This window comes from Rutilus rutilus (genome assembly GCF_951802725.1).
Source record: "Rutilus rutilus genome assembly, chromosome: 12".
NCBI lineage: Eukaryota > Metazoa > Chordata > Actinopteri > Cypriniformes > Leuciscidae > Rutilus > Rutilus rutilus.
The window spans coordinates 28,216,901-28,244,218 of NC_140217.1; the positions used below are offsets into that span (position 1 = coordinate 28,216,901).

Below are 27,318 nucleotides of genomic sequence, written 5' to 3' on the forward strand. Positions count from 1 at the left end.
ATTTATTGTTTAAAAACTGGCAGAATTTGACTTTCACTTCTAAAGTGACAAAGCACAAAGATTATTGCGATTTATTGGATGAGAGGCAGTGATGCACGCTACAAAGTTTTGTTCATTCATCAACTAAAAAACACCAGACTAAAAGATCAATTCTTGTGATTTAAGAATCGATATCGATTCATCAAAATGTGATTAGAATCGAGAAATCAATATTTTTAACCTAGCCCTTCTTATCAGTAACAGACAGAATTTAAATATCAGTGCATCCCAAAACAAGTCCATCAAATATAACCTTAATTTCAGAAAGCAATGCAGAAAAACAAAGAACCAAATTAATTCAGTTCTAAATAATCACTAACACCACAACTAGAGAATCCAAACAGGCATGACGTGACAATATTCCAATGATAAGCAGAACAGAACATTTCTGTTCACTTCACACTGAAAGACTGCACAACTTCTGTTTGCAATGCATCATGCTTACTCACAACACTCTCAAAAAAGTGGCGGTCCTAATCATTTTTCTGATTTTGCATAAGACTAATCTGGATGAAATCCCTCTTATAAATAAAGCTGGAGCCTTTATTGTTTAAGATCAGGATAACAGCCCTTCATGGCATAGCCAATTAAAAGCTGCTTGGGAAACCAGAGCGATTTCTCCTCGTGTGGGAGTCGTAATGCACACCAGATTTTGACCAGGGTTGCGCAGAGCAAACACAATCTTGCTCTAGGCATAATCTCTTAAATGCTTTCTCCCTTAAAAGTTATGAAATCTTCCCATTTTCTGACCTTACTCTCACATCTGCTATCTATATAAACAGAATGGCCATTATGGCCATCATCTTTCCTTCTGATGGCCCTCTCAGCTGAATGAGTTTCTCATTTTGAGCTGCTATGAATATATAAATGTCTTCAATTTCCACTGTAAGAGAGATGAAGTGTTATTTGGGAGACAGAACCGATAAGGTTCTATTGTTATGCATTTTAAAATTGCTACGCAATAAAGCATCACTTCTCTGAAGTGCCCACTTTCAGCTTTATACACCCCATAATCTAGCGACATATTTCTTGCTATGTACTGCCTTCCTGTTTTTATGCTACAATAATGTTATATCATATTTTTAAAAGTGAAATGCATTTTAAAAAAATCATAAATTAATATAAGTTTATTCATTTGAAATATTGGTATTGCGACAATGGCTGTGTGGTCGCTGAGTGGTAAAAGGCAGGATAAATAAATCTATTCTCTGGCACAAATGTTGTGAGTGTCTCCACAGCCATTATTAGTTTGGAGCCTGGATGGCTATTGGCAATCTGCTTGCTGCAATTCATAAAGTTAGCAAGGGCCCTTCAACACTACAGCACCACGTTTCTGCTGTGAAATCAAATCCAACACTTAAAACCACGAAAGCCACAGGGATCTGCTGTGGGGATAAAAATGATGACCACAGCATTCCCCGTCCCTCTGAGAAACTGCCGTTTTTTATGATCGAAGCTGACCTGCCTTATTCGCAAGCTTATCTCTAGAGAGATATGTGACCCTGGATCACAAAACCAGTCATAAGTCGCACGGGTATATTTGTGGCAATAGCCAACAATACATTGTATGGGTCAAAAATATCGATTTTTATTTTATGCCAAAAGTCATTAGGATATTAAGTAAAGATCATGTTCCATGAAGATATTTTGTACATTTCCAACCGTAAATATATAAAACATTTATATTTGTGAGTGAATGCAGCAAAATCGCGATAAATGGACAACTTTAAAGGCGATTTTCTCAATGTTTTGATTTTTTTTTGCACCCTAGTCAGATTCCAGATTTTCAAACAGTTGTATCTCGGCCAAATATTTTCCTATCATAACATAATAATGATAATAATAAATCTCATGTGACTGGTTTTGTCGTCCAGGGTCACATATAGCAAAAGGGTCTCAGAGGAAACAGAATGGAGGCAGGACAAAATCCTTGATGAAATCTCTCTCTCATGTTAAGGCTTTGGCTTCTAAAATCCAAATGACACCTGGATCAAACAGACAGTGAAAACAATCAATATGCTGTTACACAAAGAAATGCTACAGTTTGTGTGTATTGGTCTTTGTTAGTAGAGTTAACAACTACGTAAATCTCGATGTAATGCTGCTGAAAGACTGAAGAGTTTCCTAAAAATAATGTTATTATTCATCATTTCAAAATCAATAAATGGAATGAAGTCAAATATCTAAAAGAAGAAGAAGAAAATAACTTTCCCCTCAGACACCGATGTACTAAAAAGTTTTTTGGTCAAAACTTTTATCCTTTTCCCCCTCCACATCACTCCTGGCTATGTGAGCTGACATCAAATGGTGTCATTTAGAATGGATGGAGAACGATTTCTGATAAAGTGCCTTGTTAAATATTTTAGTATAGAGTCTGCAACAGACATCTGTAAAGAGGTTTCATTTCTATATGAAATATAAACAGATGAAGAGTATCTAACATTCAGGTGCCATCATCATGTGGCTTAGCAACGTACATACAGAAATTCAAATGGCGTTAAAGGGTTACTTCAGGATTTAGCATTAAGCTTTGTATTAGTAGAAAACCTGTAGTATTTTCGAATTACCATGCTTTCCACCCTCATATGACCCTGAGACAAGAGATTTATGTATTTTTTGTCTGGAAAAAATCCTCCGATGACGCAAAATTCGTCATTTTGCGTCATCGGAGGATTTTCTGGCCAGAGGCTAAAGACTACAGCCAGTAGATGGCGTTGTTCCGCATGTTTTCAGCCCGCCCATACAGGGTGGGATCTCACTCACAGAATGTACACACAGTCAGCCTTTCTTTGGAAGCTAAGCTAGCAAGCTCTTGTTCTGTGGAGAAAGCTGAATAGTAGGAGAAAGCTGAGTAAGTAACCATCCTCCTTTTCCCGGACTTGTCCGGCGATTCAAAATGTCCGGGATTCAGCTTTTGCTTTCTGCGGTCGCCATTCATTGTTTACATACATGCACACCTTTCAATCTAACTGAATTCATTCCGATTGGTGAATTTAAATGTAGTGTTTACATGAACGTTAAACAAGTGATCGGTTGATGTGCGTTTTACCATTGCTAAGAAAAATTCCCGCTCCTCCGTGAGAGATGCGAGACCCGGCGCGTCTCAGTAATCTCGCCACCGGCCTCGCGCCGTTCTCCCGCGGCCGTCAGCCTCGTCCTGCTCGCCACAGTAAACATGATGAATGGCGACTGTAGAACGCAAAAGCCGAATCCCGGACATTTTGGACGATCTCTAAATCCCTTGCAAACTCATCACGTAGGATAGCTTTGTTGTTTTCAACAACTGCGCACTCTTACCGATAGGCGTGGCCTCCTAAGGCAGCGAAGCAAGTGCATTCTGGGAGTTGTTGTCTTTCATCCACATAAGCCAAAAATACATTTTCTGGCTTTTCTCAGTCTAGAAAGAGACTGTTCAAAAATTTCTTCACATTTCTTCTACTTAAATGACCTATTTTAAATACACATTCATCTTCCCAGAGGTGAAGTATCCCTTTAAGGTGATGAATTGAATATCAAATTTTGCAATTTCACAATGCAAATAGATTGCAGTTGGTGCAAATGGGAGAAATGCTGTGAATGCTAGGCTATATACTGTTCTTATGAATTACAGCCCAAAATAATTATAAAACACTGAACTAAAAAAAAGAAGAAGTGTGCAATGTGGTGGTGACCAGGTGGTGCTTAATTTTCTTTACTTGGGAAAAAATAAATTAGGGGGAAAAAGCTATTGAATATTTATCCCCAAACAATTTAATCTTGGTGCACGCAATCTTCACATTTCACTCTTGGTTAATAGCAGGCCAATAATAGCAGACTGAAAACCTCATCAGAAACACAGTCAAGATAATTAGTTTGTAATTGAGAAGGAGCCTAACCTCCAATCGCTCCACTCGGATACAGATATAAGAGAAATATAAGGATGTAACAAATGAGCCTCATTCACAAATGACTACATGCAAGTTGTGTACGCATGCACGCAGAAAAGGCTCTAAGCTCAGGTGTGTATGCACTTGAATTTGTTCTCCATCTACAGTGGAAGCATCAAATCTGCATTCATGCCATCATATAATTAGAAACAAAAGACGATTTAAAGGGATAGTTTTTTCCGTCATCATTTACTCATCCTTATGTCAGTCCAAACCAATAAGACTTTTGTTCATTCTTGGCACACACAAATTATATTTTTAATATATGATACTTCACTCATTTTTCTTTCAGATGGGGTCTCTTCGGAAGACTATATTTTTTGATGCATAAAATATCTTCCATATTGATCCAAATATGTGGACATTCAATGGATGAAGGAAAAGGTTAAGTGAATAATAAAAAAATATCCACAGAATGAAAGTCTTATGGGTTTGGAATAACAAAAGGGTGCATTTTTTGTGTGAACTCTCCTCTTAGATGTTTATACCAGAAACATCATAAGCTAGTTGTGATGCAATGGAAAGAGGATGTTAAATAATATACTAAACAATATTTTAATAAATGTATTGATATGATTTGTACGTAAAATCATTTTATTTCAGACAAGAAAAAAGAAGAAAGTAAGACTTGTAAGGTCACTCAGCAGTAGTTCTACAAAATAAATGTTTTCAATTATTTATTAATTTAATCCACTAACTAAATATTTTCTTACAAAAGGATATATACAGACTCCACTACTTATACCAGACAATAAATACAATGGTTTAAAAATTTCAGCCTAAATTGAATTCACATTTACATTTGAAACTGATTGACTAATCACTATAACAAGTTGGGTACAACGGTAACATTGTATTAGTAACTCCCCCCACACATACTTTTTAAAACAAAGTTACGCCACTGATTGGCTCACATTATTTCGCTTAACCAGACCTTGTTGTATTGACTATAGAACAACAAACTTTTATTGGCAAAACCCCCAGATGTCATAAACTCCTTTGAGAGGCTACCAGTTGACAAAGACATTCCCCTGTGGCGTTATACCATCATCCAGTCCTCCTCGTCTTCCTCTCCCTAAGAGCCCTGACACGGCACAACAGACGAAGCATGAAGATATGCAAGCCTTTGAATGGAAGGCATGTAATTGGAGTGCATTTCAATGCCCCCGATGCTGTGAGTGAGTAAATGTATCAAAGAAGTCAGCAGGCAGGATTTACCCTGCTGCAAACGGATGAAGCAGCTCTCTTGACACTGAGCCTGTGTTAAGAGCCAAGGCTATCTGAATGTTAAATATATGCACATTTTCTGTAAGGCTCAGTGCTCAGCTCAATTTCCTTCGAAAGGCACTGAAACAGACATTTATGAACAAACGAGCAAAGCCTTTATAAATGAGCAAAAGTTAAGTTTCAATAACACCGATACTAAATGTGTGGCTGTAACAAGTGAGAAGCTTTAATTGGAAAGCAAACATTGTAAAATGTAATTCAAGATCAAGAGACTTCACCATGACTGGAATGTCCTTTGCGGTTGAATGAAGGCCCTTTCAGAAGAAACCATTCAGATTTACTGAATAAATACTCTCCTCGAGTGTTAAGATGTATCTCTGCCTTGAGAGTAAATCAAAAGAGGCTTGAGCTGTTCCACACTGTTCTCTGTAACTCCTACTGTTATTCTACAGACTTTTGTGAGGTTTCCATGGTTACTCCTCATTTCCCATTATAATCATCTAGATTTCAATATACCTCCTGAGCCTTGTAGTCACATAATATCAAACACAGAAACCTTTATAAAGAGGACATTTTCTACTTGTATAAGGTTCATAAGAACGCATTTGTGGGTCTTCATAAATGGTCACTATGTACTAGGGCTGGGCGATTTAAATCGTGAGATTGTTATGCGCATCTCGTCAGTAAAGCCGGTTCTTTGATTAGTAGTAAATCGCCATCACCTGCTTTCAGATGGAGCGGCATTTACTACAAAGAGCCGTAGTTAACTGACAAGCTGAGCCATATCGCATTAAAATCGCGGACGTATCGCCAGCGATTATTAATGCGATATGGCTCAGCTTGTCAAACGTCCATAACAGTGTTTAAATAATTTTGACAGATAAATTAAAATTCTAAACATTCAATATTCTGTTCCTGGCTAGTTTACTCTTGCCATGCTGTAATGTCTATGCTGTGAACTCCATAAAGACCTAAGTGACCATCCAATTGAAATCCTTCAGACTGCAAACATTTGGTTGCAAATCATACAGAGGCTCATCAGGAGTTAGAAATCAACTGTTAAAAATGGCCAAGTTCAAAAACAGGCTTCTCTTTTCAAGCTATTTTCAAATACACTGTTACAGCACTTCCAACAAAAAGAGAGAGATAATGATAGAGAACAATGACTGAGAATTGTTACATCTATGGCCACATCAAAAATGCAGAAGTAATACAAAACTCAGAAAACTTGCTTTAATTTTGGCTCTCAGAACTATGTAGCTTGTCATTTACCCAATTAAGGTTTAAGATTGTCTCGATGAGTTTGAAGTTTTTAATAAAATAACTATCCAGCTTAATCTGCACCGATGGAAAGTTCAAAGACAGCCTAGGCCAATGCTTAATTAAGCTTATCTGTTAGCCAGAGAGCAAACATTGCCTTCAGATATACCCCTTTTCCACCGACACTGTTCCAGTGCAGGTTCCTGGCCTGTATCTGAACCATTCCACACATTTCCACTGCAGAAAAGATGGTTCCGGGCCAGAAACAAATGCTGCCGCCGTCTTGTTGAGCAATCTAATGACATTGCACTATAATGCCCTTAATATCTAAATATATTAAACTATGCGCGTGAAAGAGCGAGTAATTCAGCGGTTTCATTTTCAATTTATCTCCGAAAAGGACAGATAAGAGTAGCGGTAGTTTACTGTGCGCACTGCCTGTACAAACACCGGGATACGCAACCATTCTGGTGGAAGTCGTAAGAGTCTCCCAAAAAAACATTTATGCCACCATGAGGCGGAAAAAAAATACCTTTTTTCTTCAAGCCACGAAATATTTCCGTCTTCCCAGAATAGGAATAATTTTCATAGTTTAATTGCATAGCTCTGAAATCTAGTTAGAGACCTTAGAGCCCTTGTTCCAATTTGAAAAGTAAAATAAATGATGTTTTATTAACAAAGTTCGGGAGGAGCAGGTTCAGATAATTAACCAAATTATGCACAGCTGGAGATTAATCAGTAATCAACTCAATGACAGAGTATAAATTCACAGCAGACCTATCTCTGTTCATTGAAAGTTTGTCAGCATCCCTCCTCCACCCCATCTCCTCACTTCCAGTTCCATCTACACTTACCAACTGGGGGGAGTACTCTGGGTTCGGGCCTAACTCCGAGCTCGGAGCCCTCCCCCCGGACAGCACGCCAAATACGCATAAACTTATTGTACTAATTATATGTAGATGTGAACTGAACTCGTGAAACAAGTATAATAGTTTCAAATACAACATCAGTGCATAAAAAAAAAAAAAAAAAAATGTGTCAAGAGATGCGTTTTACTGATTTTATCATCAATTCAAGTCAAGTATGAGGAAAGTATAAATAATTATAAGTAAATGGGACTATTGGTGCAGAAAGCATATGCCAGTGGGAGAATAAGAAGGCATTAATCATAGCGATGGTTGAAAGTCATAGGTCACATTGCCATTATCCCCAATTAACTTAAGATCAATGGTAAACATCAAGCCCATGTCATTGTAATAATTGTGGCCACAGCAGGACATTGCACTGGAAAGTTATTGTGGCTTAGAGACTTTCATTGGTGCATCTAATCGATTAGCATTTGAGGGACACCAGAAGGCGCATGTAGAAATTGAATCAGCTAGTGCCATAAAAGAGCCTATATTCGGCTTGTGTTCGTTTAGTTACACTGCTTGCAAAAACTACCTTCTCTGCTCGCTTATAGGAGGAAAATAGTCACCACACACAGCACAAAAAACAGCAATTATAAGAATGAGACCAAGTGTAACAGAGGATGATTACATTACTATTTCAGATTTTATGCTCACAAAAGATATGCTCACATATTTTCTTATTTTTAACAAAAATGGAGATATTGGGCAGAATGTCCATGTCCAAGTAGATGGTGATTTTAAGGCCAAACACAATAAATACAACAAAAAAAGGCCATTAAATCATCAACAAGTAGTCTAAGCAACTTATGTGCTATATTCAAAGTCTTCTAAAGTCATATCTTTCTGTTAGAAATAGACTCGGATTTAAGTTGTATATATGAACTACTTTAAATGTTTTTTTGTTCTGTCAGGAACCTTAAACAAATTATGAGTTTGTGATCAATTATATATTTTTAAAGAAATTAATACTTTTATTAATACTTGTAATACTAATACTTTTAAATCATTCAGCAAGGATGCATGAAATTAATTAAAAGTGACAGTAGACTTATTTGCATTGTTACAAAAAATGTTTCAATTAAGTTCTATAGAACTTTCCATTCATCAAAGAATCCTGAAGAAATGTACCACTGTCTTCACAAAAATATTAAGCAGCATAACTGTTGTAAACACTGAAAAAGAAATGTGTCCAGAGCAGCAAATCAACATATTAGAATGTTTTCTCAGGAATCGTGTGACGCTGAAGACTGAGTAATGGCTGCTGAAAATCCAGCTTTGACAACACAGGAATAAATGAATAATAAAAAATGTATAGGCTATATAAAAAAAAAATTAGATAAAATTGCATGAAGGTGGAGTAAATGATGATAATATTTTCATTTTGGGCAGATTTTTATTTAAGGCTGTGCAAATGACACCAATTACTGGCTAACCACTGGCCCTCAGTGTCACAGAACTGAGGAGCTTCTCATCATTAAAATGTATAGGTCGCATTATTTCCTGAACTGGCAGAGGCGCCTGTAATTCCTTGCCTATTGAGACGCTTAAATGCAGACACATGCCTTGAGGGGTCAGCAAGGCTGTCTACCTGCCCAGATGACATGCAATAGGTTCTGGCAGGGCAGTAATCCCTCATTTCAACCAATTACTCTGAGGGCAAATTGTTTCAGCTTCGGTGAGCACTGTACTTGGTACAGTCTCAGTATATAACTGGAAAGACACACGCAGACTTTTCTGGAATGCATGTTATGGATACAGATGAAACAGAATAAGAGGTTAAAATATAAGTGATAGCTCAATAATTCCAAATGGTAACTATCAACATTATAATCTTTTGTACACCAACCAAACCACTTCCTTGTCCCTGGTATTTGACATAGGTGTGGTCTTTAGTACGGTTGCTATGTTGGTGTAACTATACACAAGCGAAGCGTGGACCAACTGTGGATCCCCTTCCTTCCTTCCTTCCTGACAGGCCTGATATTTTGGCCAAAGCAGTGATATAATCATCCCAGGCCACGGCTGTAGGTATGTACACACCATCCCTCATCTCAGTGAGCTTGGTCTCATTGTTCTTTAACTTCCTTTCTCCCGTCCAGCTTTCCTGCTCATACACTCCAGTTCTCCACGAGCGCTGTATGAGCATATTGGTTTGGGGGCTGTGTAGCGTAAACGGAGGGTGGTTACTGTTTCATGCCAACAGTATGTGATAAATCACAGAGCATCTGCCAATGTCATTACCTGCTCAAACACAAAGGGTTTTCATGCTGCTATTCTGGCTTCAATGGAATTCAAAGTTTATTATTTAAGGCTAAGGTTGTGAACCAATAATTGGTTCTTCTTATTCAGAACCGTGCGAAATTCCTAAGTTTCGGTTCCGAAAACAGTTCTGGTGCGATGTGTGGGCGAAGTGCTGGGAGCTTATCTTTTAAAGGGGTGGTTGATTATGATTTCACTATTCTAACTTTAGTTAGTGTGTAACGTTGCTGTTTGAGCATAAACAACATCTGCAAAGTTACAATGCTCAAAGTTCAAAGCAAAGGGAGATATTTTATTTTTAAAGAAATTGCTTTTCAAACACCCACGCGATCTTATTCCTAAATAACAAAAACTTCACACCGAAGAGCAGTTGTCAATATGAAACAGCTTTACTTTCACAGTCTTTTCAACCACACATAGGGTGACCAGACGTCCCGAAAAATTCGGGACCCGAATCCGTCCCGAAAATTATACTAAAGCAAAATCTTGAGTAGTTATTGTCTGATAAAACATTAAAAACTGTCCGTGGAGGTTGAGTCATCCTGCAGCCAGCCCCCGCCGGCTGCTCATTGGCTGCAGCATCTTTTTTGTTTCATTTTTTTGAAGTTCTACAAAGATACCGTAGGCGTGAATTTAGATATGCATTGATAAGCTAATTTTCATTCATTCGTTTCATTGACATGACTGGTGTACCGGAACCCCAACACGCCACTAAAAAGCAAAAACATCTCTGCAGGTACCGGAAGGAGTGGCTGGGGATTATTTTTTATTTTGTGCAAAAATTGCTAAATAATGTTGAATTTGTTGACATTACCAGTCTGTTAAACTCATTTGACAAGTATAAGAAACAGTCACAAAAAGGATTGCTCATTTTTCCCTTACTACTAATTTTGATTGGTTGTTTTAATAATTTTTATTGAATGGGAACCGGAATCGTTTGGCGATTTTGTATCAATGTTACACTTTAAAGGGACACCTCACACCCAAAAATAAATAAATACAATTAATTAGCTTACCCTAATGAAGCTCCAAAACTGTATAACTTCTGTGGAAAACAAAATATATTTTGAGAATTTTTTTTTTTTTTTGCCCATTCGTTGAAAGTTTGGTTACCAACTTTTTGTTTTTAAAGAATAACCTTTCGTGTTTCACAGAAGAAAGTCATACTGGTTTGGAATGACCTTATGGTGAGTAAAATAACACTTTTTTTTTTTGAGTGAACCATCCCTTTAAATGTAATGTAGGCTCAGGTAACTACAAAAACTGAATGAAGAACAGAAGATAATTTCAAACCAATTTATCTATAATTAATACTTAAAAGTACTTATGACAAGTTTATTTAATATCTGAAATCATAAGTGGATTTATGGCTTATCTACTCCAGGACAAAGAATTGGGCACATGAATATCAAAAGTTATAAATACAACTTATACAGATGTCTTGATAAAGTACTGTTTGAGTGATCTTAAATGTTTATCATAAATAAATATTTTATTATATATTTATTTTACTTTTAATTAAATGAGTTGGACCAGATAGTACAAGGTGGTACTTTGAATAATATAAAATATATAATAGATTGTTTTTGTTACTACATATTATCTATACTTATATACTTATGTGTATCATTCTTATTTTTGACAACTTCACGATTGTTGTAAAATATGGAAAACAAAATAGGTGTCTCAAAACTGCTGGTGTCTTAAACATATGAAATTATGATTTAGTACTATGGCAGATGGTTGTCAACCCTTTCAAGGTTAAATTAAGCAAAAAGCTAATTAAGAATTTCCCCAACTGGCTTGAATACAACAACCCCAACAGCTCCTCTCCATAGGTCTACTTCAGCATAAACTGCAATTCAATCCCAGCACTGCATAACTCCACATTAACCATAATGGGGATCGTTATTCAGCTGATGAACAACCATCAAATCAATTGCCTCAGTTTAACCCTTCCACATTAAAAGCTTCAGTCCACTCATATAAAACCAGGACAATGAGGACATGAATCAAATGTCAGGTTGCCATGACAGATAGGGAGAAATGCAATAAATGAAAGGAAAAGTCCTCCTTTCCATAGCACTGGTTCGTGTTGTCCTGTTTTGTGTGGACAAGCAGTCTGTGAGAGCTCTCATTGGCTGTGTGTTTGTCTCATGTTTTGTGTGAGCACATGGCTCTGTTTTGTTTGTTTATGAGCTCCGATGTCATATATTGTCTTAACACCGCCCTTCTTGTTACCCGATTATTGGTTTATTTTCCCCACCTGCTTTCCAGTTGTTACCCTCCTCATTTCTTCTCCTATTTCTTCTCAGTCCTGTCCCAGTTTGTTGTCAAATGTTCCCATAGTGTGTGCTTTGCCTGGTCCTGCCCTGACCAGCTGTTGGTCATGTTTTCCCCCATAGGATAGTTTTTGTTTTATTTTATTTTATTATTAAAGCTGCAGTCGGCAAGTCTGGCAGATTGAGGTGACTTAGCCAAAATTTTGAATGTTTACAACTCTCATGCCCCTCCCCCACTACCAGCGAGCACCCTCCCATCGAGTTCGTGCTCGTCAGTACGTGTGCACCAGATTTTCTGTGAACGCGTCCGTCTCTTCAGCATCGATCAACACCATGGACTCGGAGGTAGGCTGCCCTGGCTAATCTACCCATAGATAGCAATAACCGAGAAATCAGAAGCTTTTTAGTAGATTTTCTCTCCGCTATCACGCTTCGTGCAATCCAACACACCTGCGAACTTCAGGCGTGTGCATGTGATATTGTAACGAGCGCGGGGGAGGGGGTATCTGTGGCGTGTGCACGAACTGTGATTGACAGTCAGATCTCACACAGCCCTGCGCTGATTGGACCAGAAGAACCGGGAGCGGTGGATTTTTCTTCTAAAACCGGCTGATTTATGTTGTTCTGTCGGAGTAGTGTCGGTTTCAGTGAATATGATCAAAAAAATCTTGCCGACTGCAGCTTTAATAAAGAAGCCCGCTAAAACGCTGCATTTGAGTCCTCACTTCATCCTTCCCTTGCAAAACCTGACACTAACATGAACATACATGTTCAAATTAAGTTATGATAAAAAATATAAACCTCACATTTCGGCCTTTAAAACATTTTTTTTTTAAATTCAAAACTATAAATGATTATAGGTGCTCTGTGAATAATTCTAGATAACTTATCCAAACTGTTTATTTTTAGAACTCACATTAGCTTATTTTTCATCAACTGGTTAAAGGGGTGGTTGAATATGATTTCACTTTTCTAACTTTAGTTAGTGTGTAATGTTGCTGTTTGAGCATAAACAACATCTGCAAAGTTACAATGCTCAAAGTTCAAAGCAAAGGGAGATATTTTCTTTTAAAGAAATCACTTTTTTAAGGACTACAACAAACAGCTGGTAGGAACTACACGACATTCCTTCCGGGTTAGTGACATCACCAAGCCTAAAATTTACATAAACCCCGCCCCCGGAACACGATTTATAGATTATCAAGACTAATATGCTAATCAATGACTAGAAGATAACTACACATATACATAAATTCACCAACTAACCTTTCAGAAATGTTGTCTACATGTTGTCTCCTTTTCTTGAGTCTCTTCATCTTTCTGACTCCGGTTTAAACGTAAAAGGCTAAAAGTTTTTGAAATTTCCAGTGCATGTCTGTGTGAGGTAAAAGGACACAAGCTGTTGTAGCTCCACCCTCTGTGCTGGGAGCAGCAGCTCATTTACATTTAAAGGAACAGACACAAAAACTGTGCGTTTTTGCTCACCCTCAAAAAGTGACAACTTTTCACATGCTATATAGAAATATCTGTGGGGTATTTTGAGCTAAAACTTCATATACACACTCAAAGACTTAATTTACATCTTGTGAAAAGGGCGTTATACCACCCCTTTAAAATGTACAACAGTGCATAAATCAGTCAGAATGTTGCATTGGTCTGAACAAAAACAGCAGACAGGCTGATTGAACATGTAAATCCACTCTCTAACAGTGCTCATGTTATCTAAACATGTTTTTCTCTTTTTCTTTTTCTGAATGACTTTTTCCCCATCTAAATGCCACGGTTTGAGGTGGCTCAATGGTAAGAAAGTTCCTGTGAAAACATACAAAACTAAACTTGTATGTAGACATTCTCTAACAGTAGGTGGCGCTTAGGAACAGCAGAAACAGAACCGTTTCCCTGGTAACGGCTGTACACAAAGCAGCGCTGCGCTAGTTAACACTACTTTATTAGGCATTACATGGAGGTAAGATACAAATCTTTTAATCTGGAAACTAACTGCATTTCTGAACATGTTCTTCTTTGCTTGACTCATTCCAACTAACTTACATGCCATGGTTTGATCTGCCACAATGATGTGGTAAAATAAATCATCAGACAGTAACAAAAGGCAAGTCCAGTCTGAATGTTTTATATGAATACATCAGAAAAATATGAATTTGTTTCAAAGTGCAAAATCACTGAAAATTCTTCAGTTTTTTTCCTTGTCTGACTCTTTCCATCTACATGCCATGGTTTAAGCCATCACAATGGTAAACCTGGAAAGAAAAACCATGTGACAGAAATAAAAGGCAAGACAAATCTGAATGTTGAATACATCAAAAAGCTGCATTAACTGGTGTTAAAGTGCAAAACGAGTCTTATTCTGGAAATCACTTTCTGAACATGTTCTTTTATTTATTTCTTCGCACGACTCTTTCCATCTAAATGCCACGGTTTGAGCTAACACAACAAATAATTAGAGATGCACCGATTGATCGGCAGATGACCGGAATTGGCCGATTTTCACGTGATCGGCCATGACCGGCTACCGGCCGGTCAGTCTGACATATGCCGATTTTATGCCGGTCAAATGCACTCGGGCGCCGCATGATTAACCTTTTGAGCGGTACGGTCTCATATATGAGATGTGTATGTCTGTGCCCATGAGAGTACGGTGCGGTGCCACATAGATGTTCAGTGACGTCGCATAACTGCCAGATTCAAACTGTGCTTTCGCGCGTTGGCTGCCTGGCGCTGAGCCAGAGTCGGACGCGTTCAGCGCTGTTATGGCACAACTAAGCAGTGTTTTCAACCTCATAATGTTTATTTTAGGTTTCAGATATTTAAATACACATAAGCACGATTAAAACAATACATTTGGAGTTTGTAAAACACACACTGATGTCTGTGGAAGCAGCAATAACAATCTATTCAAATATAATTTGCCGACATGTGTGTTATTCATATCAGACAAACATAGGGGAAGTAACTATAAAGTTTACTCTATTCTTCTCAGTTCACCGGCCACTTTCTTGCATTTATTTCGGAGAAACTGATGAATTCACGTGCTGTAAATCCGACTGACAGGTGTGTCCTGCCCATCTCATTATAGATCAAGATTAAAGGTTTTTAAACGACCACTCACTTACACGTATTTGAGAATCGGAATATCAGATAGGCTAGTTGATGACATGGTAAGCAAGTTTGTGAATATTTTGAATAAAAAAGGAAAAGTGAAATAAAAGCGACACATCTGTCATACAGTTTTATTGTGGCTGCGGTGTATCGCGTGACGCGTCGCCATGGAAACATTAAAGGGAACGTTCGCGAAAAAAACTCACTCTGGGGGTGGGGGTGTCAGTTAGAATATTTTAAACTTACGCGTGAAAGGGTTAAAGAAAAGATGGAAAATAAATATTTGTGTGTGCTGTAAAGTGGTTAGAAAAAAATTAAATCGGAATCGGCTAAAATCGGTATCGGCAGGTCAAACTCAGTGAAAAATCGGAAATCGGAATCGGCCTAGAAAATTGTAATCGGTGCATCTCTACAAATAATCCAATATGATTTTTTGTAGCCTATATGAATGAAGCAAAAACTTTATGAACTTGTTTTAAAGTGCAAAATCACGATTTCTGAACATGATCTTTTTTTTTTCGCATGACTTTTCCCAACTACATGACATGGTTTAAATAAAATAAAAAATGATCATGTGACAACATCAAAAATCTGTATCAACTTGTGTTAATGTGAAGAGCACAAATATTTCATTCTGGAAAATCACTGTATATCTGAAAATGTTTTCTTTTTCTTTCTCTGAAATTGAATGACTTCATCTACATTCCATGGTTTGAGCTGTTGCGATAAGCAGAAATAGCTAGAGCTGCAGTTATTTGTAATTAATTTCATACTTGAACATTCTGCCACTTTTATACTTGAACAGTAGTTTTGTAATCACTTTGGATCTTGTTGTTCACAAGGGCAAACAAGAAATCTGTCTATTTATAAGGTAAATCTCTATAAAAATGCATGAATACTGCAAAACTTACTGACTTGTTTAAATTAAGTTTGTTAGGAGAACAATCAAAGGTAAAACATGGGACCACAGTAGCTATGAATATGGAGAAAGGTCTCAAAGGATAAGAAAAACAAATGCTTCAGGCTAATTATTAAAACAGAGTTTGCAATGCAGACAACTAATGTTTCAATAGAGTATTTTAAAAGCAAGTGCAAATAATTTGCATCACAGAGTCTGACATGACAGGTCTGGAAAGACTTCAGACAGAAGACAATGTGCACCGTTATGATTGTTCACATACAGGCTCATTACTTCGACAGCATAGAAGACTTCCCCCTGATTTAATGACAGCTTGTCAGGACTTAATGCAAAAAAAAAAAAAAAAAAGTGTAATGATAATACCAATGAACACTTGGCAAAAACCATTTACATATTTGGCAAATTTCTGATAATTATTTAATTCCGATTAATAAATTAACATCCGTCAAGTGAAGAAAGGCAATTAATTTGCCTTTTACAAATAATGCATATTAATGCAGTATGCCTTTAGCCAACATTAGGGCTTTTGCACCAGAGGAACCTTTTCATAGTTCCTAGAACTAATGGCGGAAGAATCTGCTTGTTTGGCATGTTCGCACCGCAGGAACTGGGAACGATTTTAGTTCTAGGAATGCCTTTTGGGGGAACTATATTATCTCCTACTTCAGAGTAGGATCTAACCCAGCACAATAGAGTGGCGCAGGTATAACGTCACTTTGTAGGCCAACCGGCAGTTAGCATCACGCTGGTTCCCTCGACAAAAACCCAATAGGATTTTCCCACTGGCTTTTGGATTATCGCAAAAAACAAGCTCTGTGATCAACAAAAGTTTATGATACATGCCCATTTTGTCCATCAAGATAATTATCACAGATGAACACAAGTTTTATGAATTTTGAAGCTTGAATGCAGTCACCAGAAGTAAAAAGCTAAAGGTAGGCTATAAAAGAACTACACCAAGGGTTGGGGTGAGGGGCTTTATATATTGTGTTGGAAAACAGAAGGTTAAATAGGCCATAAAAATGTTTTGAAACTGAAATCTCACAATTATGGTAATATAACTGCTGATATTTTTTCTATCAATCTTAAAATGGCAGCTCTAACGTCCTGATGAGGCAACCCATGTCTTCGATCAGAAACCAAAGAATGCTCGAGCTATGAAGATTCAAATAAACACAACTAGACAGTAAATCACCCCAGGGTATGAAGTGGGTTAAACACAACACTAGAATGAGAGCTGTAAAGAGAAGCACTAAATCACAGTATACAGACATTCACAGTGACTGAACCACTCTGAGTCTTCATTGTGCGGGCGGGACATAACTTATGTGATAAACTCATTTGTGACCCTGGACCACAAAACCAGTCACATGGGTCAATTTTTGAAATTGAGAGTTAAACATCTGCAAGCCAAGTAAATAATCTTTCCATCGATGTATGGTTTGTTAGGATATGACAATAATTGGCCGAGATACAACTATTTGAAAATCTGGAATCTGAGGTGCAAAAAAAAATCAAAACATTGAGAAAAATCGCTTTTAAAGTTGTTCATGTTCACGATTGTGCTGCATTCACTCACAAAAATAAAAAAATTATATATTTACGGTAGGAAATTTACAAAATATCTTCATTGGAAGATGATCTTTCCTTGAAATGATTTTTGGCATAAAAGAAAAATCGATAATTTTGACCCATACAATGTATTGTTGGCTTTTGCCACAAATATACCTGTTTTGTGGTCCAGGATCACATTTTAGTATTAAAATGAAGAAGAAAAAAAAGAGCCACAGATTAACAGATGTGGTGTTTATTGATGGATATTCTTGAATCTTTAATTTATCAGGTGATCAAGTTTTCTTAGCATCAAGGACATTATTAATCACGCTTGCCCTGGCTTTAAAAAATTTAATAAAAATCAATATGCAACAGAACCGGGTTGCTGGATTTTTCTCAGAGATGCTTAATAACTTTTTTTTTTACCCTCACAGAAAGAAAAATCACAAGGAATGAGTTATACCTCTGAGCCACTGGAGACGTTAATTAAAAAGGAGGATCAAATTAGGCCAGAATATTCATTTGTTACAATGAAAGGTCTCAGAAAAGGAGGTTCATTTAAAAAAAAGCCCACGCACACACAAAACATGTTTTTAAGATGAAATTTTGCTCTGTGTTTGATGGGGGTGAAAACAACCCGTATAACAGATCGCAAGGCAAAGACACTCCAAGGAGAAAGGAGAGAGTTATGAGTCAATTTACTGTTCTCCGTTACTATGGTTAAGAAGGGGACGGGCTCGAGTATCCTATGGCTTTGTTGTTCTGACGCTAGTCAATGTTACACAGAGGATGTTCAGTTCTTGAGGGGATAGAAAGCTTTTCTAAATCTAAAGAGGCTCTTTGGAGACAAAATGAGGCACGTCAACAGAATGGATCCTGGCCAAAAGTCTTTCCTACGGCTGGATTTGGTATGACACTGTCAAATGTCATCCAGTTTAATTCAGATGAAAAAGTGTGAATATTTACCCATTTGATTAAAAGAAAGGAAAATGGGCAAATACTGGCCTGTTGTAACAAACAAAAAAAGCCTTTTTTTATTCTTCTGAAGTCAGAATGAAATGAAAATTAACTAGGGATGCACCAATCATATTTTTCACGGTCGATTGTGATTGCTGATTTTACAAGCAAATGGCCCAATTCTGATACGGGTTGCCTTTGACCTTAAACAAAATGTATCAGTAGCCATCTGAAATTAGAGGCAACCACTGCATTTTAATCACGATGAAACAAAGATGCTACACACAGTTGTTTTTGATATATATTAGATTGTATAATTCCAAGACATTAACATTGCAGAATGGTCTGACTTTAGGTTTGTGAAATTATACTACATAAAACATACATGCGCAAAACAAAAAACAGCTGTAAACAATGCAGCGCTTCACTTATAAACACTACTTTATTAGACATTACATGGAGGTAAGAGGAAAATAAAATGCCATCGAAACTTTTCTGAAGACAGTCAGTTCCCTTCAGAGAATACATGTAAACCCCCAATTCAATATTTAGGACATTGTGAACCGTGAACTTGCTGTACCTACAGAATCTTCACTCCTCCTTGTGTCCGTCTTCAGTGTGTCCTGTTTACGGATTTCTTAATATTTCCACACAAATGACATTTTGGGAAATTATTGCAATGCAGTTTGTGTGCAAATCCGGAACAGAGATCAGCCAAAGTAAAACAAAACTGGCAAGGTTTTACTCCAAACACACAATTGGCAACCAGCTGTTTTTTTTTTGTTTTTTTTTGGCCGATCTCCAGACTTAAAATTCACCCCATCTACTTTCTAAATGCATATAGATTAATGTGAACAATTCATCCGTGACCTTTCTCTCTTGTTAAGTGTGAGGGACATCAAGTGCACGTTCATCTGGCTCCACTTTTTGAGCCCACATCTCAAAATCCAATCAGTAACTGATGAATAGAACCAACTATTTTTTTTTCTGATAATCCGTTACACTCAAATGTATGTCACCATACGGAAAAAAAGATCTTAAACTCAAACAACAAAGTTACATGAACCAATGGGAACAGTTAAACTAAACTAAGTGTTACGTCCAAATGGGTTTGATGAAAAGACAAAGGAAGAATCAATAAGGGGCATTAGAACACTCTTCATGACCTTTCTGCTTTCATTCAACATAGCTAAAGGAGAACAGAAAATCATCTATTCAGTGACAACTTCAGAGGTTCCATGTCCCAAATGGTGCCCCTAGCCCTCTTCCTAAACCCTTTAAAATAGAAATCCGTTGTGAACCATACTTTCATCACATAAAGGGAAAAGGGGAGCTTCACATGGTCTTCACATTCGGATGCAGAGAATGTCTTTAATAGCATATGAACATAAGGCTATTCATTTTTCAGACAGGGTTCAGCTGGGACTGGAATCCACCAGTTACAACAGCAGTGAATCACAACAAGGAAATCAATTCCGACAAAGGAAGAAAATTCCTAAAAATTATATTCAATAACTATAAGTTAGGTGTCAACATTTCCACTTCCACAGCGTTAGAGGAGATACCTCAACGTGAAGGAATTCATTCCGACATCACTTTAATCAGTCAGTTAATTAAGGTGCTGTTTTAAAGTGCAGGTCATCAAATTTTCCAAAGAGTGAGGTTTGACCATCTTAAAGCTAACAATATATAATGCAATAAATTTGAGACACAGCAATAAGAGCAAAGTATGCTGGGCTATGCAAAAGAGTCTAAAAGCTTTTACAAGAGGACTGCAAGACTGTAAATTTTTCCCTTTCCAAAATCTGACAGGAACATCTACTCAATGCTAATCATCCCCACAAAAATAATGTCACGATCAGGTTCTTGCAAACAAGGTGTCTGCAAGCCTAGGTATCTCGTAATCAGTGAAGCTAGAGTAAACATTAAGGTAGGCCTACAATTTAGTCCACTTGTCACACATTGGGTTAGGGTTTGTGTCACACGTTTGCGTCAAACAAACCACTTCTGCTGCTTGACACTAAAAAGGCTTGAAGTCAAGGAAGGCTTGAGGCTTAAGTGGATTTGATGCCATATATTGTGATGCTCAATAATAAAAATAAAAAAGGCTAATTGGGAGAGATCATGTGGAAGTAAAGTGAAGCTTAAGATACTGACAGCACAATCAACCACTATAATACTTAACTGTTGTTCAGACAGCGATGGGAACAAGATAAGCTTTTATAGGGGATCTAGACATTCATTTACATTTATTTGGTGTTTAACATAAACATTTTTTTTGCACCAAATAAAGCATGACAACAGCCTAAACACTTCAGACTCCAGCTCATTATACTGGGTAAACTGAATCTGGGTGTGGTGAAAATGACCAATGATTATAGGCTTCAACCTTTTAATTCCCCAATGAACACTAGGCTAAATCACCTCTTCCTGCACAAACAGTCTGTAATTTTTAACATAACTATTGACCAAAATGTCTGAGGCTCCTGATCTCACCTCAATATTTCCACTCCTACATGATCTGATTTGAAGTGAAACCAATATATTCACCGGATCTCTTCGACCCAAGTTCCTTTGTCAGGGTGATGGCAATTAAGATCAAAAGGTAGATTAAACGGAAATTATTTCCGACAGCCATTGAAATGTTCTCCTTTCCTTCATAGACACCACATCATAAGATCCTACAAAGTGAAATACCACAGAACAGAAAGCACTATACTGAAACATTTAACTACTTATGCACTACTCTCTTTACATTAAGCTTTCACGTTGAAATTACCAATCTAAAGTTGCAAACGGCAATAATGCATTCTGTAGATGTTACATGACTCCTTGGAAAAATGGAAATGTCCTCCTATGTTGGAACAAATCATATGCCATGGTGTACATTTTGTTAAAGTACACAATAGCAACAAACAGTGAGCAATAAACAATAGACAAAACAGAGAAGCTGCTTGCCAAATACATTACAGTGAATGGGACTTAAAATCAAACAAGTAGGATCTCTTTTGTCAGCATTATTGCATACAATTTCTCCTCAAAATGCAATGTTTTGTATGCAACATATTTATGCATGGTCTGATAAGTAATTATCACACACAATATTCTGCAGTGCAACAACAAAATGCAGTAACTACAAATTTTAAGTAATCAACAGTTAGCAAAATCCATCCAGTGAAGGAAAGTATTGGCTTAACTGTGCTCACGTTTATAGAAAAGAGCGTTAACACCAATTAGAAACATTTATCAGAATCAGTGTTGTATATGTTACTGTATGCGCTGTCTTTATAGGGCAGTCTACTGCAAGCTCAAACAATGCTGTCACTGCTTGAACTTAAAACTACTTAACCACTACAGGATGATTGGTTTTGTGCAACTTTTGTGTTCACACAATATTTCCCTGCTGTAAAAGCATGGTTGTCCCTTAGCCAGCAGACCATTGCAGGGGGTCCAGCGCACTGAAAAGGTTAATAGGATCGTTTGCACCTGGTGTCTGCTGCTATGCTGGAAACCAGGATGTTGCAAAAACAAACTAAAAATGCCTTACAATGGTTACATTCAAATCACCTCGTATCACACTTCCCTGAAATAAGTTTCACTGTAATAGTGAAATCTGGCCCATAGAATGCAAAGTATACCAGGAAAAGGAAGTATGTTCAGGTAAAACCTCCCTGACAGCAATACAGTAAGTGGATGTTTGAGAACCTGCCATTACAGCTAACTGACAACAACAGGCTGCCTTGAAGATCAGACTTGGGGGTAGGGAATAAAAAGCTAATTAATTCCATACTATTTTTACCTCTACTTTCATACTTAAGAGCATACTGTCATTAAGTTAAATAAATATAGTAAAATAAAGTTTGGGGGTTCAAATGTGATGAGCTACCGACAATTTATAATAGGCTACATGTTCATCATATATTTTCTTAAAAGTTGATGACGTTGTAGGGCATTTCGATATAAGCAAATTGTGCCTAGTAAAGTGAAATACAGATTATCACCTACTGAGTTTAGGAACTGAAGCAGTGAACACTATAGGACCCTGGGATTCAGAACGTATAGCTTGTAGACCCCATTAGTTACTACATGTAAATGTGAAGATTTTAAATTGGGAAAAATGTGTTTAAACACAATTACAACAAAAATAAAGCAAAACGTAAGATTTCTGTATCAAGGGGGGTCTACATAGGGAGCCACTGCATTCTCATCGCCCGTGATAGGTGGGCGCCAAAACTGAGCTTTACTTAGAAGACCCCCACTTCAAAGAGCCCTTCTCTGTTTACACACATGAAAATCCCAAAACACTGTGGTAGCCAAAGGCGACGTAACTTACAGGACTGGTGTATGTTTATCAAAGCAACTTTGACAGGGCTATCAATATCCCATCATTTCATTTTGTAGGCAATTTGCTCATTGATCTGTCCTGCTTTTGTATTTTGATTGTTGCTCGAGGCATGAAGACCACCCATGCGGAACAGAGACTGAGTCATTTCGTCGTAGCACTTTATTGGAATACCAAGAAGACACTTATATACATCTAATGACTGACATTAGTCAACTTTGTAAGCTAACTCGACTTTAGGTAGCAGTAAAAGTAAACTGGAAACATAAAAACTCACCCTTATCCGCCTCATGGCCGCAACAATCTCCACACGGCTGTTGGGTCGAGCCACATCCAGACTACCGATATACTGGAAATCAAAGCCAACGAGATGAAATCTATTAGATCTCCTGTCGACAAGTTGGGCTTAGTAAAACTAGACGTGGTATCAGAACTCATGCGCTCAATTAAATTGACAATACGGAATGTAAACAAAGGCAAAACAACTTTATGTATCCTAGGACTGGAAACAGGATTTGCAACAGGATGTAAATAAAACATGCTGCTGAAAAACATCTTCATTCTCACCTTTGCTTCGAAATTAATCCCATGTTGGAATGCTTCCTCGTTATGTAAAGGAATCCGCAAATCGTGTCCATCATCGACTAAATTGTATTTTGTTTTGGCAGGCATGGTGACCGTGTTACGTCCTTCTCCAGAGTTGAAAAAACAAACAGCTCGAGGGGAGTCAGAACTTAGTCTAACTCTTGCGATCCATGTCTTTTTTTTAGCCAGAGGTCACTCTTATTTCTCATGCGTGCTCGCTTTTGACAGAGCAACTTTTGTAGAAATCACTATCTTCTTCAATCCTACGTCGCCGAAGTGGCTTTCCAGTGTGTACGTTTGACAAAATATGAATGATCCGCTCACTTGTTCCCATTCAAGCGGGCAGCCCTAAGCTTTAGCTGGTGTAGTAGTGCCAAAATCCTGCTTCCTGGGCTTGTCCGTTCCCGACAACTTCACGCCAGCAGCGCCATAACCGAGCCCACACATCCTTTTCGAAGGGATTGTTGCGAGGGCAGAGCGCCATTGGTTGAAAGGGGGAATTCCACCTGCTTTCATTGGAACACGGCTTCAGGTTTGGAGGAGGAGAAAAACACCTCGCTTGGCATTCAACACCCAACAATAGTGTTCAAAGGAGAGCGGAGCCTGGCCTCTAGTGGCAGAGTTCGGTACACTGTGGCTATAGCTCAATAGCTGAGACGAGTTGGCAATGTTTCAAGAGAACTTGAACATATAAACCCCCGGTTTCACAGACAAGGTTAAGTCTAGTCAGACTAAAATGCATGTTCACGAGTTCACATCTACATATAATTAATACAATAAGTTTATGCATATTTGGCGTGCTGTCCGGGGGGAGGGCTCCGAGCTCGGAGTTAGGCCCGAGCCAAAAGTACTCCCCCCAGTTGGTAAGTGTAGATGGAACTGGAAGTGTAGATGGAACTGGAAGTGAGGAGATGGGGTGGAGGAGGGATGCTGACAAACTTTCAATGAACAGAGATAGGTCTGCTGTGAATTTATACTCTGTCATTGAGTTGATTACTGATTAATCTCCAGCTGTGCATAATTTGGTTAATTATCTGAACCTGCTCCTCCCGAACTTTGTTAAATAAAACCTCATTTTGAGATGTTTTAACTGAACGCAACTTGCACTGGCATATATGTCACTGCCATTGTTTTGTCTCAAAATGCACACCATTAGTGTTTTTTTCTAAGGCACGTTTATAAAAACGACTTAAACGTCCTATTTGAACTAAGGCCCAAACCTGGCTTAATCTAAACCCTGTCTGCAAAACCGGGCCAAGATATTAACTAAGCAATATCACTTTGCTACTTTTTCGGCGTAACTGCTAAACCCGTTTTAAAGAACTCAAACTTTAGTATTTCTTCAACTTCGACACTTCCTGTACATTTCTTCTTTTTTCACTTTAAAAAGTTTTTACTTTTTTCCCATTTTGTTTAATCTAGCCTATAGGCTTACTTTTTGAATTACTTGTATGTATGAATTGTGTATGTTCTGAATAGCCAATACTGCAGTTCTGCTTTCATCAGTTTTTATTGTTAATGGACTGATTTTCCCAGATTGTTTGTGGTAAAATAGAATGCATAGTCAAGTTACTGATTGGTTTTAAATATATGTTTTTATATAAGCACAAGGAATGTCAGAAAAGCTATTTCAACAGAATGAACACAATATTGAATGACATTTAACCAATTGATTGATGATTAGAGCAACACATCAATATTGCTGTATATCAGTATTGATGCACTAACATAAAGTGATCCTTTTGATGCTGTAATTTTATTAGTATGTGTGTTATGTTCTTTTATAAGATGGTTCTCATCTCGTAACTATTGTGATAGTTGCTCAACTCTAGTTCACGACTTGCTTTCCTGAATCCTCAGCCAATATAAACATTGCAGTTCTAGTTTCCCTAATCCAAAGCAGAGGAGAAACGTCTAAGGGGAATGTTGTAGTGCTTTAGTTATTTTAACTTTTAAAATAGTTATTTTTCTATTTTTTAAGAGACCCAACACTTTATGCCAGGGATGTTTCCCAAATTTATTATCACATCTAAATGCATAGGCTATTATGCACATTAACATAATCCACAGCATGCTTCTAATGCTGCAGTAACATTTCAAACCTTTTAAACATTAAATGTATTGTAGAGTTTAAACCGTGGTTGGAAACCGTGCTGGTGTTACAAAGTAACCGCTGGGGACAGAAAAGGACTCATTTCCCGTACAGCATTATCTTTAGCTCTGTTTATTTAATAAAAGACTGAACAATGTAGGTTGTGAGGAGCACTATGAAGTGACATTCTGGGCTGGCGCCTTTTCTGTATCCCCCAGTTGCATGGAAATACAAATATTTGTTTTTGTGAAGTAAGGCATGATGGAAGTTATTAAGTTGCTAGCAAATACACGACTGTGTTAAAATAAATAGAATAGATTAGAACAGAATCCATTTCAGAATACATATCCTATTTCACCCTCTCCTGGTGGTTTTTGGGAAGTACAACTCACTTGTGATTTGAATTGATGTGGGTTGTGCTAATTAATGAGCACAGGTTACTGCAAGGATTAAAAATATATTTTTTTCACTGGCAGCATCCGAGATCACAAACTTCCCTACTATTTATTAAAATTACTGTGTTTTCAATGGCATCTGCTGTAAAAGGCAGTATAAAGCTCCTGGATCACTTATAATTTTCCACAGGAAATTTTTTTTGGTCAATTGAATTTCTCTGAAAGATATTTTTCACCGAAGAGATGTATGTCTATCCCTCTCAGCCTCGCTTTCATCCCCTTTAAAGATGGCGCTGCTGTGAATGTCAATTGGAGAAAGTGTAACGGCTAACTTGGATCACGTGTGCCTTGATAACCAATCACATGACAGCCTTGACATCATTGAATTTCGTTCAGAGTCGTGCGACAGACAATCACTGTTTACCATAGGCTGTGTTCCAATTCAGAGGCTGCATCCTTCGAAGGACTGAACAAATGGGATGGTATAGCCTATCGAGGACTGTTCTTGTCGCCTAGCAACTATGACAGCTGCCGAGGCAGTGTTTGCACTGGACCTCGGCTGCCTAAAAACAAAACAGGGTTCACGAACTGTCTAAATATGTTCACCTTGGTCCGTTTAGATACATAATATATAAACTATATAAAATCGCATCTTTCTTGGTAAGATCAACATTTGAACTGGTTTAAAGATTTTAATTTTTTTTTACATTTCTATCAGATATTTGACGCAATCGAACTTTGAATGCGGACTTCGAAGGATGCAGTCTCTGAATTGGGACGCAGCAACAGAAATGAATTTTTTTCAGTGTAAACTCTTAAAATAGATCAATCCAAAACAAATGTTTGGGCTGTCGATTCATTAAATAAGACATTTTCCCACAAAAGTAATGAGGCCTCTCCTCCATTGACATCCATTAACAGGCTCTGATCTCATTCATTGCGTACCACAGGTGTTCCATTTTTTTTTTTTTTTTGTGCTTACCATGCAGACTTGTCTTAAGTGGCTTTGCATCCAAAAAATTAAGGCAGCTGACTTGTTGCCTCGCTGCCTTAGGCAATGACTTTGTAGACACAAAGGTACCTCACGAAACAGCGTAACTGTTATTGATCTACAGCAAAATAGAGCGAGCTTTGGTGATAACTAAGCAAATATTTAATTACTACAATAGTAATTTCTCACTAGAAATAAAATCAGAAGTGTAAAATGTTGGTAAAAACCTCCATTTAAGTACACACAAGCTGACCAGCAACCACAACTTTCAGATGCCATCTTTATTTTTCTAGCTCAACTGTCACAGAATGGAAAGCACAGGATTGTGGGATATCAAAGGCAGGGAAGGATATATATCTATGCTGCTTTCAAAAATCCATCAGATGAAGGGATCTCACAATGCATCCTCAGAAGACAGCATTTTTTAATTTTCGGACTCCGCAGGACAGCGGCAGAGTGGGA

General features: G+C 37.6%; 1 protein-coding gene across 1 annotated transcript in view; it reads right to left on the reverse strand.

Moving 5' to 3' along the window:
• LOC311301087 (carboxyl-terminal PDZ ligand of neuronal nitric oxide synthase protein-like) overlaps positions 1–24,044 on the reverse strand; it is a 104,554-nt gene extending 80,510 nt beyond the window's left edge. The window contains exons 1-2 of the mRNA XM_084425940.1: positions 23,361–24,044; positions 23,071–23,142 (exon numbers count right to left, since the gene is read on the reverse strand). Coding sequence (XP_084282066.1) covers positions 23,071–23,142; positions 23,361–23,465 — 177 coding nt within the window. The 5' untranslated portion in view covers positions 23,466–24,044. The remainder of the gene's footprint in view (positions 1–23,070; positions 23,143–23,360) is intronic.
• Positions 24,045–27,318: the final 3,274 nt, after the last annotated feature.